At 44.3% G+C, this 18,513-nt stretch overlaps 1 protein-coding gene across 1 annotated transcript; it reads right to left on the minus strand.

Annotated features, from left to right (window-relative positions):
- Nucleotides 1–4,585: 4,585 nt before the first annotated feature.
- On the minus strand, nucleotides 4,586–17,935 carry SPCS3 (signal peptidase complex subunit 3). Its single transcript, XM_072763889.1, has 5 exons — nucleotides 17,637–17,935; nucleotides 14,794–14,867; nucleotides 12,601–12,677; nucleotides 9,030–9,145; nucleotides 4,586–8,118 (listed from the first exon to the last, which is right to left on the minus strand). Exons 1-5 carry the CDS (start codon nucleotides 17,777–17,779, stop codon nucleotides 7,986–7,988), a joined length of 543 nt encoding a protein of 180 aa, XP_072619990.1. The 5' UTR covers nucleotides 17,780–17,935; the 3' UTR covers nucleotides 4,586–7,985.
- Between the last annotated feature and the right edge of the window lie 578 nt (nucleotides 17,936–18,513).

Here is an 18,513-nt window from a genome sequence, read left to right on the forward strand (position 1 = left end):
TTTTATTGGTGTTCAATTTACCAACATACAGAAAAACACCCAGTGCTCATCCCGTCAAGTGTCCACCTCAGTGCCCGTCACCCATTCCCCTCCAACACCCATTTTTAATATTAAGGAAGGATTTGTTCATTAGATAACAAACGGTTATGACTATCAATCATTAGGGTCTTTCTATTCCTATACTTGACACATTTAGATACATTCCTTAAAGTAATGCGAAAGCTTATACTTAAAAATGTTAATATTTATGTCAAAATTACATCCTTTAGATTATTTTAACAAGATGAGAAATTCTAGTTGTCTAATAATATTCACCATTTTTGTTTTTTCCCCCAAAAAAATCTTTTACATGTTATGCAAGCAAAAATCTTTGGAGATCTCTCTCCTGGAAAAACACAGTCATACCCACTAGGCCACCTGTGTAAGAATACTCACAGTAAACCGTCCATCAACAGAACACATAAAGAAATTCTACAGACTATGGATTGTCATGTATTACTGTATTATAATTATCACTACACAACGAAAATGCATAAACTATAGCTTCCCACAAAAACACTCATGAATCTCTCAGATTTACTGCCGAGCCAAAGCAGCAAGACAAAAAACTTTCTTTGGTAAGATTCACTTATGTTCATAATCAAGCAAAACTAAACAATATTGCTTAGGGATGTGCGATAAATTATGTCATTACTCCCAAGAACTCCCTACCCCTTCCCCATAAGAGGATCACAAAGTACAGGAGACTTGCACTATTTCCTTTTTGAATTGACATTTTGCCCTTTTGAGTTTGGGTCAAAGGCTTTGCCATGTGCCACGCTTGAGCCAATTAAATGAGTAGACGCGATGCTTGTCACATTCAATCGGAGGCTCCAAGAGGCATTGAGCATTTCTTCCTGTTCTGCTCTTGGCTGTTTCAAAAGGAAGTGTTCTTTTTAACTTGGATTCTGGAAAGAAGGCACATGAGGAGTATATCCTAGGCCAAACCACAAACCCTCATCAATACGAGAAATACAGGTTTGGCTTTGTTAGCCACTGAGCTCTTGCTGTTGCTGACAGCGGAACTGCTCATAATGCTGCTGCTCATATGATGCAACACAAGTGGGAAAATTTTCAAGGAAAGCGAGAAAAGGACACAAAAATGAAGGCAGCAGAGAGAGTTGTGATCCAGAAGAGGTAGGGGAGGGCAGCTTGGGGTAGTGGTTACAGAGGCGCATGCTGTGTGATTATTCATTGAACTATATACAAATATCTTGTGCACTTTTCTGTGATCCTTTTCTCCAACTGGAAATGTAAGACAGGCAAAAGATTTTACAAACTTCTAAGAATTTGTCCTCTGCCCAATCATTTCAAATGTAGGTTACTCCCGACCCCTTTCCTATCTTCCGTTATTTAATATTAAGCATTATCATCGAGCAACACTACTAGGAGATACCTGTGTAAGCAAGTAACGAAGTTACCCATCAGACTCATTTTCTGGCTTTACATGAATTCATCCAATAAACATGTTATTGAAGTCCCATTATGTGGAGATATGGATAAAACAAAACAAACAGAACCCCCCCCCCCATCTGTCGTATACAGACACTTGTATATAAGTGTGTATTCACCCATCTCGGGGCGACGAGAGCGATCAGTAATGATGCTGCCAAGTAAAAGGGCAACGAATAATAAGAGTATAATGTTCAAGAGGGTAGTCAGGGGCGCCGATGGGATTGTGTATCAGAAAGATCTAGGAACTGGAGAGTAACAGAGGAAATAATCCAGGCAGAGGAATAAAGGAGAATGTGACCGTGCAACAGGAAGCTGCTTGGGGAGTTGGAGGACCAGCAAGGCAGTCGAGGGGGCCGAGTTGTGTGCGCGTTCTCCTGTGATGCGCTTCCAGTGAAGCAAACTCTGCTTGTGCTCCTTATAGGGAAGCTACGGCGTCCCAGCAGCTTCGAGGCTCTCAACTCGTTAAAACCACCTGACTCCCAGATGTCTCTTCCAGGTCCAAATGGCATGGACAACACTGGATCCCAGGTGGGCAAGAGCTTGGAGCAGCGTTAACTGGGAGACCTTTTACGTATTCAAAGGACATCAAGTGATACAAACAGCAGCAACCAGGGGGAGAAAAGGAAATCCATGTGAACAGGGCACTCCTTCACTGAAACTTAAAAAGTAAAAATTGCTCTGAATACTCCATAGATTAGATTTGTCAAGTAACTCTAAGGCCTGGTAAGGTGTTTTGAATCCTAACGCTTAAAACCTAATATGCTCACCTTCAGAAAATCCTGAATGCTTAGACACATGGCAAGATAGGCAAAAATATATATATAAAATGTTCAAAAGAATGAATGGGTTCTTCCCAGTGTGGAATCAAGCAGGGCATGAGTCAGGCCACGCTGGGGAGCGGAAGCAAAATGTGATGGAAAACTAGCTCTGCAAGATTTATGCTCCTTGCCCAGCTCAGAGTTGCTTTTTTGTTTTATTTAATATTTATTTTTTTATTTATTAATGAAAGACACAGAGAGAGAGAGGCAGAGACACAGGCAGAGGGAGAAGCAGGGAGCCAGATGCGGGACTCGATCCTGGGACCCCAGGATCACACCCTGAGCCAAAGGCAGACCCTCAACCACTGAGCCACCCAGGTGCCCCTCACAGTTGTTTCTGATAAGTGACTCCCCCCCCCCCCCCCCCCCACGAGAACTCTTTCCCACTACGCGTGGTTCTGCAATTAGTTCTCACCTCAGGATCTAGGACTTGGTGGTTATGTGTCACCTCTGGGCCAAGCTAACTAAGCAGGTTAAGTTTTCTCCACTTTTCCCAACCCTGACCAGCCAGGTAGAAGGGCTGTGCGCCCGGGAATGGCAGTCCTGGGATGAGACGCACCTGGGTCCTCCAGTCACACCACACGGAAAGCTGCAGGACCACCACCTGGCTCCTCGCAGGTGCAAGAAATGAACTCTTATTTTCGTTGAGCTACTCAAATTTGGATGTTTCTCTATTACAACAGCTGGTGTTACCTGAATATAGAGTTCTTGACGCTGAGCTGGGAGCAACGATCACGTAGTCATCAGCCTCTTCCAACAGAATAGCATTCGTGACCTTTTAATAGGTGAGCAGGCTTCCCACTCAGCATCATAGTCCCTGCTTGTCTCTGCATATGGAGTAGTGCAACAGTGAGGGAGTCATTTTTTTAAAGATGTTATTTATGTATGTATTTGAAGGAGAGCAAGAGAGCCAGCGTACAGAGGGAGGGGCAAGGGGCAGAGGGAGAGGGAGAAGCAGACTTCCCCGAGCAGGGAGCCGGAGGCAGGGCTCCATTTCAGGGCCCTGGGATCATGACCTGAGCCCAAGGCAGACGCTCAACCGACTGAGCCACCCCGGCGCCCCAACAGTTAGGGGAGTCTTATAAATAGTGGCAGAAGCTGCAGCAATGGTACAAGCCCTAAAACTTCTCAAACCCGCATAACTTGGGGGCGTCTCCCCTGAGCACATGACCTTGCTTCGGATCCCTCAGGACATTGTAGGATCCTCCTCTGGACTCACTGCCATCAGCTTCTCTCGGGTGCTTTGCACTCCCGTCCTTTCCCAGGTAGGTTACAGCACTTCCAGGCCTCCTAGGGGAGGAGGGCACGGAGTGGGGGCCTTCAGAACGAGCAGAGGCTTCGTCTCAGGTCCTTTATTACTCCTCCCAGACCCTGTTTCCAACTCTACTCAGCAGACACAGCAGTGGGATGCGTATCCAATACACATATTCCAAGGGGGAGATGCCTCTTTGCTCTCATGGGAAAGAAGGGCCCGGTGACTTCACGCCTGGGGGTTCTTCAGGTACACCAGGGTGCACCCACGCAAGTGGTCAATTTTCTTTGGGTAACTCATGAAACCAGGCAAGTTTGCTGAGCCCCTAATTCCTGCTTTAACTATCATCTGGGGAATAGGAAGATAAAAGAGCACAGGGGCAAACGTCTAAAGATTAAAGTTCAGACAGAGTTGCCCAGAGTTGGAGGAAACAAAGACAAAATCCAGCTGACCTCCTGTGTCATCCCAGATTACACACACTCAGGTCAAATAAAAAAACTGTACCCTCTAAACTCAGCTGATTTTCTACCCTTGAGGGAGCATTTCTACTGTCTTGGCTGTCTTGAGTTGGGCTGAAAAGTGGAACTCCCAGGAGTCTGTGGACATAGTGCAGCCGGCTGGGGCCCACACCCGCAGAGGCTGGGCACCCGGGACTCTTAGGTGGACGTGGCTGTGTCCTCACCCGTTTCTTCATGAGTGAACCATGCTCCTTGAGGTTTTTAAGTCAAGTCTACATTGTGGAGTTCTTGTGTTAAGGTGAACACTTGAGATGTCCATCTTCTTCTCCAGGCACGATCCTGTGGCTCTACTCATAACCAAAAGCTGGGACTGTGTTTTCCCAGGAACAGGAGAGGGGCAGCACCTGCCAGGATGGAGCAACCCCAGTGGGCTATGGGGGAGAGAAGTCGGATAGACCATCACCAGGAGCTCAACAGCGAAAAGGGCAGTGCTCACAAAGGAAGAAGAGTGTTAAAACTGCAGAGCAACCCGTGTGGTCAGGCCGCATTATACAGACAAGGACTTCATTCGTCATCGGTATTTATTAGGCGCCTATTGCGTGCAAGGCACTATGCTAGGCGCTGGGGAAGATACAAAGATCCGACAAGCCTGCCCTCAAAGAGCTTACAGTCTAGTATAGAAGCATACACCGGAGGAGATAGTTTAGGTGTAAATAACCTTCCCCCATCCCACCCACAGAAAGGAAAAAAGAAAAGGAAAGAAAAAAGTTTACTAGACTTAATTTCATCCATTTTCTTTTAGTTCAGCAGCTTCACATAAAAAGCGTAAATCCAAAAAGTCTTTTAAAATGCATCCTTTTACTCGTAAACAAAATTCATTTTCTTTAGAAAAAATGCTGTTTATTGCAATTAAGAAAATCCTCAAACATGTCTCCAGTATTTTCATGAATTTTTTTTTTTATCAATCTGTTATTTGTGAAGTAAACAATTTCCCAAATTGCATCAAAAGGTGCAACAACTTTTTGAAACATCTCTTTAAACTGCTGGCAGTCACACATGATGTACACAGGCTCTCTAAGAGGAAAAGCTTCTGAAAGGAGCAGGTGTTGTGTACGGTCAAAGTTCACAGCTTATGGTTTTTCTCTCTACACTCATTTCATGTCAGATTCAAAGTATTATAAAATAGCACCTCCAATAACCAACACCTCAGAGATCCAAAGCTTTAGGTCACACTAAGCTTTACGTAGAATAGTGAAAAAAAATGTCCATTGTAACCATACAGCCCACCTCAGCGCTATTACCAGGCTGGCCAGACCCACCCAAGGACGGTAAAACAACTCCAAAAAAGGAAATTTGAAATAACCCACCTTCCTTTACACCCTTAAGAACTTTCTCAAGTTTTCTATTATTTTCCTTTAAGCACAAAGAAACCGAATCTCATCAATCGGGGGAAAATAAACAGGACAGAACTGCTTGTCCACTAAGGTTAACCTGCTACAGAAAAGGAGTATGTGAGCACATTTACAATTAGTTCACTTCTCACCCTAAGTATTTTAGATAAGCATTCTGCAATTGTTCCCCCTTCCCCGGTATCCTCTGGGCTCAGGCATTTCTAGTAATACTTAGGTTTAAGTCTCAAGCCTGGGGTCTATATGGAGACTTTGTGAGACTTCTTGAAAACACTGACACTAAGGTAGATGCTACGCTCATCAAACTGGACACAAGGCCATCTGTTTTCACAGATGGTGGAATCATGGTCAACCAACAAAGCTGCGCGCACCCACAGAGGAGTTCCTGAGACAGAGGTTTCTTCTTCCTCTGTTGGAGCATTCATGTCCTGAGCAGTTTCCCGTAGTTGAGTAAAAACAAAAAACTATTTAACCGTTGTGCTGGTTGGGCCTTTCTGCTCCTCTTCCTCACCAAACTCCAAAAAAAGAGCAGGTGGGCTGGTCAAATAAACTATAACTCAAGTAAATTTCAACACTCACCACTCGCAAACTGAGAGACCCACTCACCACACAGAGGTATAAGGCGCTCCTATGCCAGTACCTGAACCTGACAAGGCCTGCAGGTCTACTGGGCTCGCCCTCCTGAGTGAACATACCCCATTTTGCAGCTTTGACATCTACAGAGACTAAGTTTCCATGTGGAATATTTGTACAAACTGTACAAGGTTAAGTTTTCTGGGTATAAAATCTAACAGGAACTAAGTCAAGTCGGCATGAACAGTTATGTTGGTCTTTCGGTCATCTTCTTGTCTTCAGGCCACTAAGGGGCTCATCTGTTCAATCTCTCTCACAAAGAGACACCACTTATAGACTCGTGTGGTTTAAGTCAATGAGTCCAACTCTTTATAGATAAAGAAACTGAGACCCTGAACAGTTTAATGAAAGTGCTGGGAGCCACACCCAGTCCAGTATTCATGATAGGACAGCTCTGACCTTTGACAGGAACACATGCTCTCACACACAAAAGCCGTTAAAACCAACGTAATAAAATGGTGATGCATTTCCTATGAGGTAAATACAACAACTGTTAGCTTAAACCTACTCTTAGAAAACATTAGCCCTTTTTGGTTACTGCTGATAGTTTAACTACAGTGTTTGGTCTTGCTTTTAAGGGTAATTGATCTGTATTTGTTTCCTTGAGGGTTATTTGCTTACTGTAGAAAAAAATCATTTTAAATATGAGCATATATTCAACCGTGTATTATTCTGCATTTAATCTCTAAGTCATTTCTGTATATATTTGGGTTCTTCTACTTTTAACATGTAAAATTTATGCAGCAAATGAAATATTATCTCTACATAAGTTTTTGGCAGCTTGAGGGTGTCCAGGGTAACATAAAAAAAAAAATTATGAAAACTCTAAGTGAATTTTGATTAGTCTGTAATCTGAGCTACAGGAGAAAGGACAGGCTTAGAGAATTAATCTGAGTCAAGTTTTAACTCCCTTCCTTGCTAGCTATGCAATCTCAAAGCAATTCAATAAACTTCCGGGTTTCAGTTTCTTCATCTGCCAAGAGCTAACATTTGTGCTACTTACCTCACTATATTATCGAGGATAACACACAGTAAAATATAGGAGAGTGCTTGTAGGTGGAAAAGCGCACCGACAAATACTATTATTACCCCAGTAATTATTAAAATGTGGACCTACAGAAAATTTTAAATAATTACCACTCAGTGGCACTAGGCATGCTCACGAGAACAAATTTAACTCAGAAGGTAAACCATGCAAACATTTTCAACTTTCAATGGCAATGCTAAAAATTCACACAAAGATATAATACAAAGGAACATTTTTAGAGAAAGCACTGAGACACACATATTTGGTTGACTTACGAGACTTTAAAATGAGTTAGAATGATTTACAGCATATAAAGAGGTATTTAGTCTTTAAGTGGAGAAAGTTGCTAGTCCCCTGTAAGAAAAACAAGCATTATGGGGCATTCCTAAGACAAATGGAATAAAATTCCATCACTTTTGGCTATTTTATAAACCAGGTGTCTTCATTTATATTTTTCCCATAATGAGACAAACCCTGAAAGAGAATGTCCACTTCTGAATCACATCTGATGTGAACTTGCATGAATGCAAGGCATAAAATACGGCTCTTAGAACTCCACAGGCACCTAAAAGTTCTAACTACTCTTCATGCTCACTTTATATTCCATAAAGAATCATGGACATACAGGGAATACCTCATATTTTTTTTTTTACAAAGCTTTATTATGTAGTTGTCTTATTTTTATAATACTCCCCTCTGGTGACCCTTCTGTGTGTGTTCTGTTTGTAAAATCAAGTTTACGTAGCACATTAGCCTTTCCCTTCAAATATGCCTTTTGATAATTAGTTCTTATACCAAACAAAACAAAACAAAACAAATGAAGATGCAAGGAAAGAGAAAAACAAGATATGATTCATTAAGTATAAAAATATGTTGTTTCAAATTCAGAATAATTTAATAACTCTTCGTTATTTCATATGTATCTGGAAATGGGACAGATACGTGACCTGATCCTGTCACAAGAGGTAGAATTCCAGCATTTGGTACAACATTCCAAGATAGAGTTAAAGTGACGTTCCTGTTTCCCCTATAAAAAGATATAATAAACATTTTTATTAGATTTCGGCGGAAACATTTTTAATTGCTTAAAAACATTTTACCTCAAGCACTGGGGTTCAAATACTCTAAAACCAGTCCTCCCAAACCTTCTAAAACCCAGGAACAACGCTGGAAAACCAGCATGATCTCTGCAGGCACCCCATGATGACCTATCTAAACTCACGAGTTGCAGTGCCTAGAGTTATCGGCCAAAAAGCTTAAATGAGTAAAACACAGAGAATATATGAAGAGATCTGAGCTACTCATCAGAAGGCAATGATTTGAAATCTAATTCTATCATTACCTAGACTATGAACAAATCACTATCTCTCATGGCCACCATTTTTCACCTGCGAAACCACAAGTTTGGTTCCAACGGCTCTCCCCTCAATTCCTTTCCAATGTTTACTCACAAAGCTTAAGAGCTACAAAATGACCTAAAATCTCATTCTAATTCCTTTGCTGGGCATGAAGGGAAACGGGGGTTCAGAGAAGTTAAGCACAGCTGGAACCCTCGGTGTCAACTCCTTAGACAGACACGCTATTTCCTTAATGGCTCTATGACAACTTCGCCTCACATTCCAGAAGAGCCCCTTTGCCAACTGCAGTCCTACTCCAGGTGGGCAGGCCCATGTCCCCTGCGTACGGCAGAGTGGAAGCAGCCATGGGCCCTTCTTAGTGTGACTGGGCCATTTCACTTACTGCAAGAGAAATGACTGCTCATCTTAGACCTGTTTCTATAAAAGTGTATTTCTACCCAATCTTCCAGTTCAGATCTGTACATCTTCTCTCTCAATATCCTTTTTACCCTCTGATCATTTTCTTTAAAACAAAAAATATTACATCATTCTCTCCCCTGCACATTTAATTACATGTAAAGGATGACAAAGAATTGCTCACTTGAGGCCATTTCCATCGTCAAAGAAAAAATATTTTGTTTTCATGTCTTTCAACAGCAGCTTTGGATTATCACCTCGCAGAACAATCTTGTCCCAAAGGACAACTTGGTTCAGGGCCTACATTAAAATGAAAATTAATTAGATAACTCATCAGGAATTGCATCTTTGTCACTTCAAATTAAAAGCAGTGCTAGGCAAATAGTTTAACTTACACTAATGAATACAACTTTTGAGGGAACTGCTAAAATCCTAACGCATACAACAACAAAGTGGATAGATACAAGAAGTTGAACTTTTCTAGGACAAAAAATTATTTCCCTAAAGGAAATCCTTGCTTTTGTTAAAGCAACTGCACTACTTAGGGCCCTCCATGCTTACTCCAAGGTCTTAGACCCCTGTGTGCTCCAGACTGAGGCCCTGGGAGAAACAGAAGGGATTAGAATTCCTAGAAGGAAAGAGAGCATTCTCCTAAATCACTTTTCCCTACAAAATTTCTGATACTCCAACTCACTGTAGGCTCTGCACAGAGTCAGGGAAACTGAGACAACTATTCCTGTCCCATCTCGCTGTTAATACAGGTCTCTGCCACCAGATTAGGTCAGAATACTTACGTAGTTCCAAGGTCTTTAAATTATCAAGGAATCACTACAGAAATGAAACCTTCTAAACCTTTTTCCTTTACATTAATCATAGGTACATCATTGTTTTATTATGGAACATTCTAGAAGTCAATTCTTTTAAGCCACTATTTTGACATATAAAAAACAAGTTCTGTTTGGAAAATTAGGGACATAAAATGAAGGAAAAATGCATTTGTGACCACTATTAATCCCAAAAATCTGTTCTTATATAAGCTATTGCCCATGATTATTAGCCTTTGAGGCCAACTGCTCAGCATGTGGTGACTACATTCACTAGATTATTTCTAAGAGGGTTCAAATCTTCACCATAAAGCTTCTTTCTAACATTAAACAGAAACATCAAAACTAAAGAACATAATCAAAGATATGCCAAAGTGAAATGATTTTTTATGTACATTTATTCATTCACCAAAGCAATGATTTGTCAACTTCCAAGTTGTATTAACTTACTAGTCACACCAAGCTAAACCAGAATTATGAATATATGAATATAATTTAGGTATGCCTGTTGCCAAGGTGACACATTAATCTGGATATTTTGAGACTTGTAGAATGATATGTACATATACAGTCATTACTCTTACCATCCAAATAGCTTTTTCCATCTGCTCCTTTTAACATTTTGTTGATTCTCAAGGGCAGAGATCAAAACTTAACCCAATAATCCAATGCCTAACCAAATATTTGGCACAAAAGGCATGCTCAAAATAAAGGTAAAATGAAGTACTAAAACCCAGTTAACTAATTGAACCAATCACAAAAGATAAAGTTGATTAATTTTTCATCCCTTGAAAGTGAATACAGTTCAAATAAAATACAGAAGTAGACATATATCTAACTACAAATTACCTCCAGACTGTGCCAATAACAAACAGGAGGGTGACTTAGGTAAAAACAACACAGAAGCACATTTTGATTCCATAGATTTCACCTTCATATTTTAATTCATTTATCACAATCATTCACTTAACACTTTCAGGGGATTTCTGTTTTAGCAAGATTCTATAGAAATAGCTCAACCCTCACTCTCATCGGCAACAAAAGCTCTAAATCAAACCATACCAATAAATTTCAATCACAAATAAATAACTTTAGTAGTGTTTTAATCTAATAGCTTAGTAGCTTTTAATTACAAAACTTCTGATAAACTCTAGTTTGCGATTTAAAAAAGACTACTTTTTGGGGATCCCTTGGGTGGCTCAGCGGTTTAGCGCTTGCCTTCGGCCCAAGGCATGATCCTGGAGACCCACGTTGGGCTCCCTGCATGAAGCCTGCTTCTTCTTCTGCCTGTGTCTCTGCCTCTGTGTGTGTGTCTCTCATGAATAAATAAATAACATCTTAAAAAAAAAAAAAAGACTACTTTTAAGTACCAAAATTGGTGAATCCCATACAACACCAAAGCAAAGCAAAATATTTTCTCAACAGAGGTGCTAACTGTAGATATGTGGCTTAGCAAGACTATCAAAACAGCTCATATCTAAAGAAAAATAAAAGTATTTAGACAGATTTTAAAATAATTGACATGATTCAAAAATTTGTAATTCTTACAGTTTTTGATTACATATATTCATGGGTAATGAGAGTTGTAAACACAGGTCACAGATTTTGTTGACTCAAATATCATGCCATCTTTTCTCCAAAGCTGTGGAAAGATGACTGTAGCTTAAAGAGTCCTACACCTGTGTAGCAATACCAGCTCCCCATTTCCTAGTACACTCATATTTCAACAATATCCTTTCTAATTTATCATTGGAAATGGTCTCCAAAGATTTTTAACCACAAATTATCTTGAGCACAAACTCCCCCGCCCAAAATATACATTTTACTTACACATTACGTGCACAGTACACTTTAGTATTTTCATTAGATGACATATCACTGGCAGGGAATGCAAATTTGCATTTCTTTTTCCTATTTTTAAAGATTTTATTTATTCGAGATACAGAGAGAGGCAGGGACATAGGCAGACTCCCTACGGGGAGCCTGATGCAGGACTGGATCCCAGGACCCCCAGGATCAAGGCCTGGGCAAAGGCAGATGCTCAGCCACTGAGCCACCCAGGTGCCCCTTGCATTTCAAATAGTATCCTTGACCAATGTTGAATTTTCTCAGCCAGCCTTTGATTGGATCTTTCTAGGCTCTCTCTTTTTCTAATCCATTAATGCGGTGCACAGCTTCAAAGAGGAACAAACACATCCGCTCTGTTGCTTTCCTGTTGCTCACGTGTGGTTAAACCATTTGCATGATTTTCAGTGTGTAATTTCTTGGCAGGAATCTTTATAAGCCTCTGTTCCGTTTTGTGAGGAATAGTTTATTTAAAACCAGGTAATATAAACCCCCTTAACTGGATTATACTGCACAACTACAAAATTCTGAACGTGAATGAACTGTGCATGTAGCACGGTCAACCTTCCGGCCTGCAGAACTCCTCCTCTTCTCCAGAGCATCTGCATGTTGTAGGGGACATGTGACCACCTGACTATGGGACCAGGTGTGAGTGCCAATGTCAGTCCCTATCACAACTACTAGTAAGGTTTAACTTCTTTCCCTTTTATTTTAAAGGGAGAAATACATAGCTCTGTGTCCAGTACAGCATGTAAGGAGCTTGGAAGCTGCCGCTCCATCTTAACATCAAGAAAAAAAAGCTAATGAACTTAAAATGTGGCAACTCTTCTTAGCTCTGAGTGGTTTTCCTTATACATCTATGGACTGCCCTGCATGCACCCCATTCTAGGGACCACAGGACTAGCTGCAGAAACAGAAATAAGACAGAGACTACCAAAGGAGATATTTTCTTGGTAGTCACCCCTCTGGAGGTTTGTGATTTTTACCAAACTACTCAGGTCAGACATTTTAAATATATACTATTCATGTTCTTTCATAAACAATGAGGTTTTAAATATCTATTAAAATACATCTGTATATACTTACATTATTTTTTGTTGAATATTCTGCTGATAAATAAAGAAACAACTGCTTAACATTCCAATCAAATATATTCTCTAGATGTAAACAAATTAAGGAATATATAAATCATAAAGCAGCATACAACTTTTAAACCAATCTTATTCTTAATTATCCACAGCAATACTAATACTAAAATAGGAAAAAAAAAAAAAAAAAAAAAGCGAGGTGGCCCAGAAAGTCTGAACACTAATTTAATAAGAATATCAGAAGATATACTATAAAGTCCAGCTCATTTCAAAATCAAAAACATATATATGTTTAAGTTTATATATGTTTATGTGTGTGTGTGTGTGTGTGTGTATGTGCACATATATCAGTGAGATCATGAGCATCATCCCCTGTGCCTCTAAGCATTATTAGCTGAGACAGTTTGGTAAATAAGAAAATAACAGAACAACACAATATTTAGCTTTCTGTAACATCGACTAAGTCTAAAAGGATTTAATCTTTCAAACACATTCAATTCCATGGAAGTTCTAGAATAGAACCAATCATCACAATTTAAATTTCCTGATAAGCAAACATGAACTAGCTCACGTAATTAAACCAAGTATAATAAATTGTTCAGGTTGCTTTTGGACACATGCCAGTAAAAATCAAAATGTCTCAGTCCACGAAGTGCTTTGGTAAGAATATGCCACTGAACGTCAATTTGACTTCATCAGCTTACCAGAGAGGGAAGAAAATAAAAAGCTCTCAAGGATTAATTTATAAGACCAGTGTCACTGAGAAACAGAATTAGCATTTTATTTATATTTTATTAAGTATTTTTATTTTATTTTCTTATTTTATTTTATTAAGTATTACACATAAGTGTATTAAGTATTACACGTAAATAGCTACATCATTTTATTACATCCATTTATATGTACTGATAGCAACATGTTCATTATTTTCTTTTAGATATGTGTATCTGCTAAGAATTACTGTTGTAGAATTGAGAAGTCTAGGATAGTTCTTTCTAAAAACAGGCACAATTTCAAGTTTCAGCAGCAGCATTAAGAAAATCTGACTAAACTACAAATGATGAGATTGAGAATATATGAACACAGTAGTTGAGATGTCAGGAAATTTCACTAAAATCCACCAGATAAAGTTACTACCTTCATAAGAGATCCAAACTCCCTTTTAGAGTAGATGGTTTTAAAACGACATGCAGACTTAAAAGCAGACATACCAAGTTTCCCATAGGACTCTTCTGGCAGTATATTCTATGTCCTAAAAAACTGCCTAGAGAACTAATTTCTAGTCTACTTCTAAACCCAATACCTTATTTCTAAAAAATCAAGTTAAAGTAATTCCATGGCAGCAAAGAGCCTTATCAGGTAAATTCCCCGGGTTCCTTATCTGCTTCAACTGTTCTGACAGTCCTTTTACAAAAGTTCGGACACTGCAATCCTCATGGCCAATTTTAATTCAATTTTAATCTTAAAAAGGTGGATGTGATCAGACTGGAAGTGGAACAACGCTGTGGAGATATTAATCTAAGACCCTAAAAGAAGATTAAACTGGCCAAATGGACAGTTATATCAAAAGGTGAAAATTTGAGATTAAGAGAAAATACTAAAACATCCCCAATTTAAAGTGCAACGCTTTCAAATGTAAGATTTCTCTATTATGAAAAGTACTTATTAAAAAACCATAATGGGGAAAAGCTAATACGGTTTAACAATAATCATTCTGATAACGAGTGATCTTCTAAACCTTAACAGATGCCAATTCACTTTTTTAGCATATGTTTCTCTCTGTTATCATAAAATATGGATATATTTCTTGGGACTCTACATGAAATACTTCATCTCGGTAGGCTGAGCACCAGTAACATTCTTTCTAAAATCCAAATGACCATATTTTATTTTTTCTTTCTGAAATATAGATTCAGGAAGAACTCTCTCAGAGATTTCAATCTATTTAACGTTTCTGTGAAAAAGTTAAAGTCAGTTTGCAAAATAAGAACTGGAGAATCCATAGGTAAATTTTCTCAAGGTGTGAAGGAGGAAGTATTAAGACTAATGGAAACGCAGGTACGGAAACTTCTAAAGTTGGGCTGATTCAGGAGATAGTGGGACTCATTGGCTTGGCCCCAAATCACCCAGCAATGTGTATTATCATTATAGGACTACAGAGAAAGCAATAAAATATTTCCTTAAAGGATATCAGCCGTTATGTCAAACGTGATGAATCCCAGATCGCTTCTTTCTCTAGGTCCAGTGAAGTCTTCTACATTTTTTCTAAAAATAGAGATAAAAGCTTTAGGACCCTCAACCATAGCAGCACACACAATTCACAGGATTCCTTCAAGACAGGATCTAGGTGGATACACAGGTTGATACACAGGTGTAACGGGAATCCCACGAAGAAACAAGTAGAAATCCGGAAAATTTATTAAGAGGATAAAATTTGTAATCCGATATAAAATTAGGCCTTTGGCTATATGCACCTACCTCAAAAGAGAATCCCTAGCAAGTACGTGGGGGGGGGGGGGTGAACACTGGCTGTGGGGAGGGTGGTCCGAGCAGATGATGACCACGGCTGTTTCTGGAGTCCTCACTGTGTCAGGTCAGGCCCAGCAATGTATTTTTCATCATTATCCAAATAATCGCCACCACAAGCCTATGTGCCCCAGGTGTTATTTGTATTTCAGACAAAAGGAAATTCAGGCCCAGGGCGATAAGAAACTTGCTCTAGGTTAACAACAGCTAACAGTTCCTGAGTCTATTTAAGTCTTAAAAAAAAAAAAAAAAAACACTACCACCTAACAAGCAGCAACAGAGGGAATAAAGGGGGGAGGGAGGGGGGAGACTCGGTGTCAGAGGACCGGCCTGACTGTCCAGCAAAGAAGTGAAATGAAGGCAACTAAGGTGGAAGCGCGAGCGGGAACTCGGTGCAAGATGGACAGCAAGGATGTGGGGACGTGAGGGTGTGGGGAGGTGAGGATGGACAGTGAGGACGTGAGGATGGACAGTGGGGATGTGGGGATGTGAGGGTGTGGGGAGGTGAGGATGGACAGTGGGGACGTGAGGATGGACAGTGAGGATGTGGGGACATGAGGGTGTGGGGAGGTGAGGATGGACAGTGAGGACGTGAGGATGGACAGTGAGGATGTGGGGACGTGAGGGTGTGGGGAGGTGAGGATGGACAGTGAGGACGTGAGGATGGACAGTGGGGACGTGAGGATGGACAGTGAGGATGTGGGGACGTGAGGGTGTGGGGAGGTGAGGATGGACAGTGGGGAGGTGAGGATGGACAGTGGGGATGTGAGGATGGACAGTGGGGACGTGAGGATGGACAGTGGGGACGTGAGGATGGACAGTGAGGATGTGGGGACGTGAGGGTGTGGGGAGGTGAGGATGGACAGTGGGGACGTGAGGATGGACAGTGGGGATGTGAGGATGGACAGTGGGGACGTGAGGATGGACAGTGAGGATGTGGGGACGTGAGGGTGTGGGGAGGTGAGGATGGACAGTGGGGATGTGAGGATGGACAGTGGGGACGTGAGGATGGACAGTGAGGATGTGGGGACGTGAGGGTGTGGGGACGTGAGGATGGACAGTGGGGAGGTGAGGATGGACAGTGGGGACGTGAGGATGGACAGTGAGGATGTGGGGACGTGAGGGTGTGGGGACGTGAGGATGGACAGTGGGGATGTGAGGATGGACAGTGGGGACGTGAGGATGGACAGTGAGGATGTGGGGACGTGAGGGTGTGGGGAGGTGAGGATGGACAGTGGGGATGTGAGGATGGACAGTGGGGACGTGAGGATGGACAGTGAGGATGTGGGGACGTGAGGGTGTGGGGACGTGAGGATGGACAGTGGGGATGTGAGGATGGACAGTGGGGACGTGAGGATGGACAGTGAGGATGTGGGGACGTGAGGGTGTGGGGAGGTGAGGATGGACAGTGGGGACGTGAGGATGGACAGTGGGGATGTGAGGATGGACAGTGGGGACGTGAGGATGGACAGTGAGGATGTGGGGACGTGAGGGTGTGGGGAGGTGAGGATGGACAGTGGGGACGTGAGGATGGACAGTGAGGATGTGGGGACGTGAGGGTGTGGGGAGGTGAGGATGGACAGTGGGGACGTGAGGATGGACAGTGAGGATGTGGGGACGTGAGGGTGTGGGGACGTGAGGATGGACAGTGGGGATGTGAGGATGGACAGTGGGGACGTGAGGATGGACAGTGAGGATGTGGGGACATGAGGGTGTGGGGACGTGAGGATGGACAGTGGGGACGTGAGGGTGTGGGGAGGTGAGGATGGACAGTGGGGACGTGAGGATGTGAGGGGGGGGGGGGCGGCACATATGGAAGAATAAAGTGCCAGAGGGCACCTATGGGGCGAAAGGCCGGGGCATCCACAGCAGGGCCGCGTCCTTCTGAGACCCCGTCTCCGGCGTTTCGGCAGGTGCGCGGCGGCGGCGGGGACAGTGCGAGGCCCCCCAGGCTCCCGCTCCCGGCTCCCCCCGGTCCCCAACCTGAGCCGCGGAAGGCAGGCGCCCCCCCCCCCCGGGAAGGACGGGACCGCGGGGGGACCGACGGACGGACGGAGGGAGGGCGGCCCCGAGCCCCGGAGGGGCGGGCGGAGGGCGGCGGACCCGGCGGGAGGGGGGGCGGGACGTGGACCCGGCGGGCGGCGGGCGCGGGAGGGCGGGAGGTGGCCCGGGGCCGGCGCGCCGGAGGGAGGCGGGCCCGGGGGGAGGAAGGGCGGCGGCGGCGGCGGCGGCGGCTCGGCTGTTGTGTTGCTCCCTCATTGGCCGCGCGCGGGCGGGGGAAGTGAGGAACAGGAAGGAAGCGGAGGCACCGGCCCGACTTACTCAGAATTAAAATTTAAGAGCAAGCCCGGGAACTCGCGGCGGGCGGCGGGCGGGGGCAGCGGGGAGCCGCGCCGAGGGCCGCCCCCGCGCCGAGCCCCGGCCCCGGCCCCGCTCCCCCGCGCTCCCGGCTGCCCCCGCGGCCCGGCTCCCCCCCGCCCCCCCGCCCCCCCGGCCCGCCGCGCTCACAGCATGATCCGCGAGACGTGCAGCCGCACCGGGACGCTCCGGTCCTTGAAGGCGGTGGTGATGAAGCAGCCGAACGTGAGCGCCGCCATCACGCTCAGCGAGAAGGCGAACAGCGAGTTCGCCCGCGACAGCACCGTGTTCATGGCGCCCGTGGCCCGCGCCGCCCGCCCGCCCGCCGCGCACGCACACCGGGACCCCGCTCGGCCGCGGACCGGCTCCCCGCGCCCCTGCGCTCCCTGCACTCCCTGCGCTCCTGCCGCCTGCGCCCCGCGGTCCCGGGAGCGCGCGCCGCCGCGGCCCCGCCCCCTTCCGGTCCGGCGACGCGGGCGAGCGCGCGCGCACCCGCCGCCCGGACACACCCACCTCGCGGCCGGCAGTCGCCGCCAATCAGCGGCGAGCGGGGCGGGGCTTCTCCGCGGAGGCCACGCCCCCTGGGAGCCCCGCCCCTGGGAGCCCCGCCCCCTGCCCTGGTTCCCCGGGTTCCCCCCCCCTCGCGGCCACGGCTGCCGCGCCTCACCTGCGGGGCGTGGATCTGCACCGACAGCCTGCGGCCGGGCCAGCTCCCTCGCACGTTCGGAAGCTGCGCTTCACAAGACTCTTCCCACCTCCCACCCCCCTTTGGCAAATGCGGCCAAAGTTGCAACAGTTGTTTGCAGGGTGGGGGACAGGGACAAAGGGGCCTCCCAGGTCCACCCAAAGCAGGCTGCCTTTACTCTCCCCACGTCCAGCCCTAGTCCGGTTCCTAGTGATGCTTTGCCTTCCGACTGCAGCTAAACCTGTTTTAAAACGGATGCTCCCGATTTAAAATATTTGCATTTTAAATGCAATATTAAACTGCAAAGTGGCATCTCCCATAACTAGAAGAAGGACTTCACTG

The sequence above is a fragment of the Vulpes vulpes genome, chromosome 7, assembly GCF_048418805.1.
Source record: "Vulpes vulpes isolate BD-2025 chromosome 7, VulVul3, whole genome shotgun sequence".
NCBI classification, from domain to species: Eukaryota; Metazoa; Chordata; class Mammalia; order Carnivora; family Canidae; genus Vulpes; species Vulpes vulpes.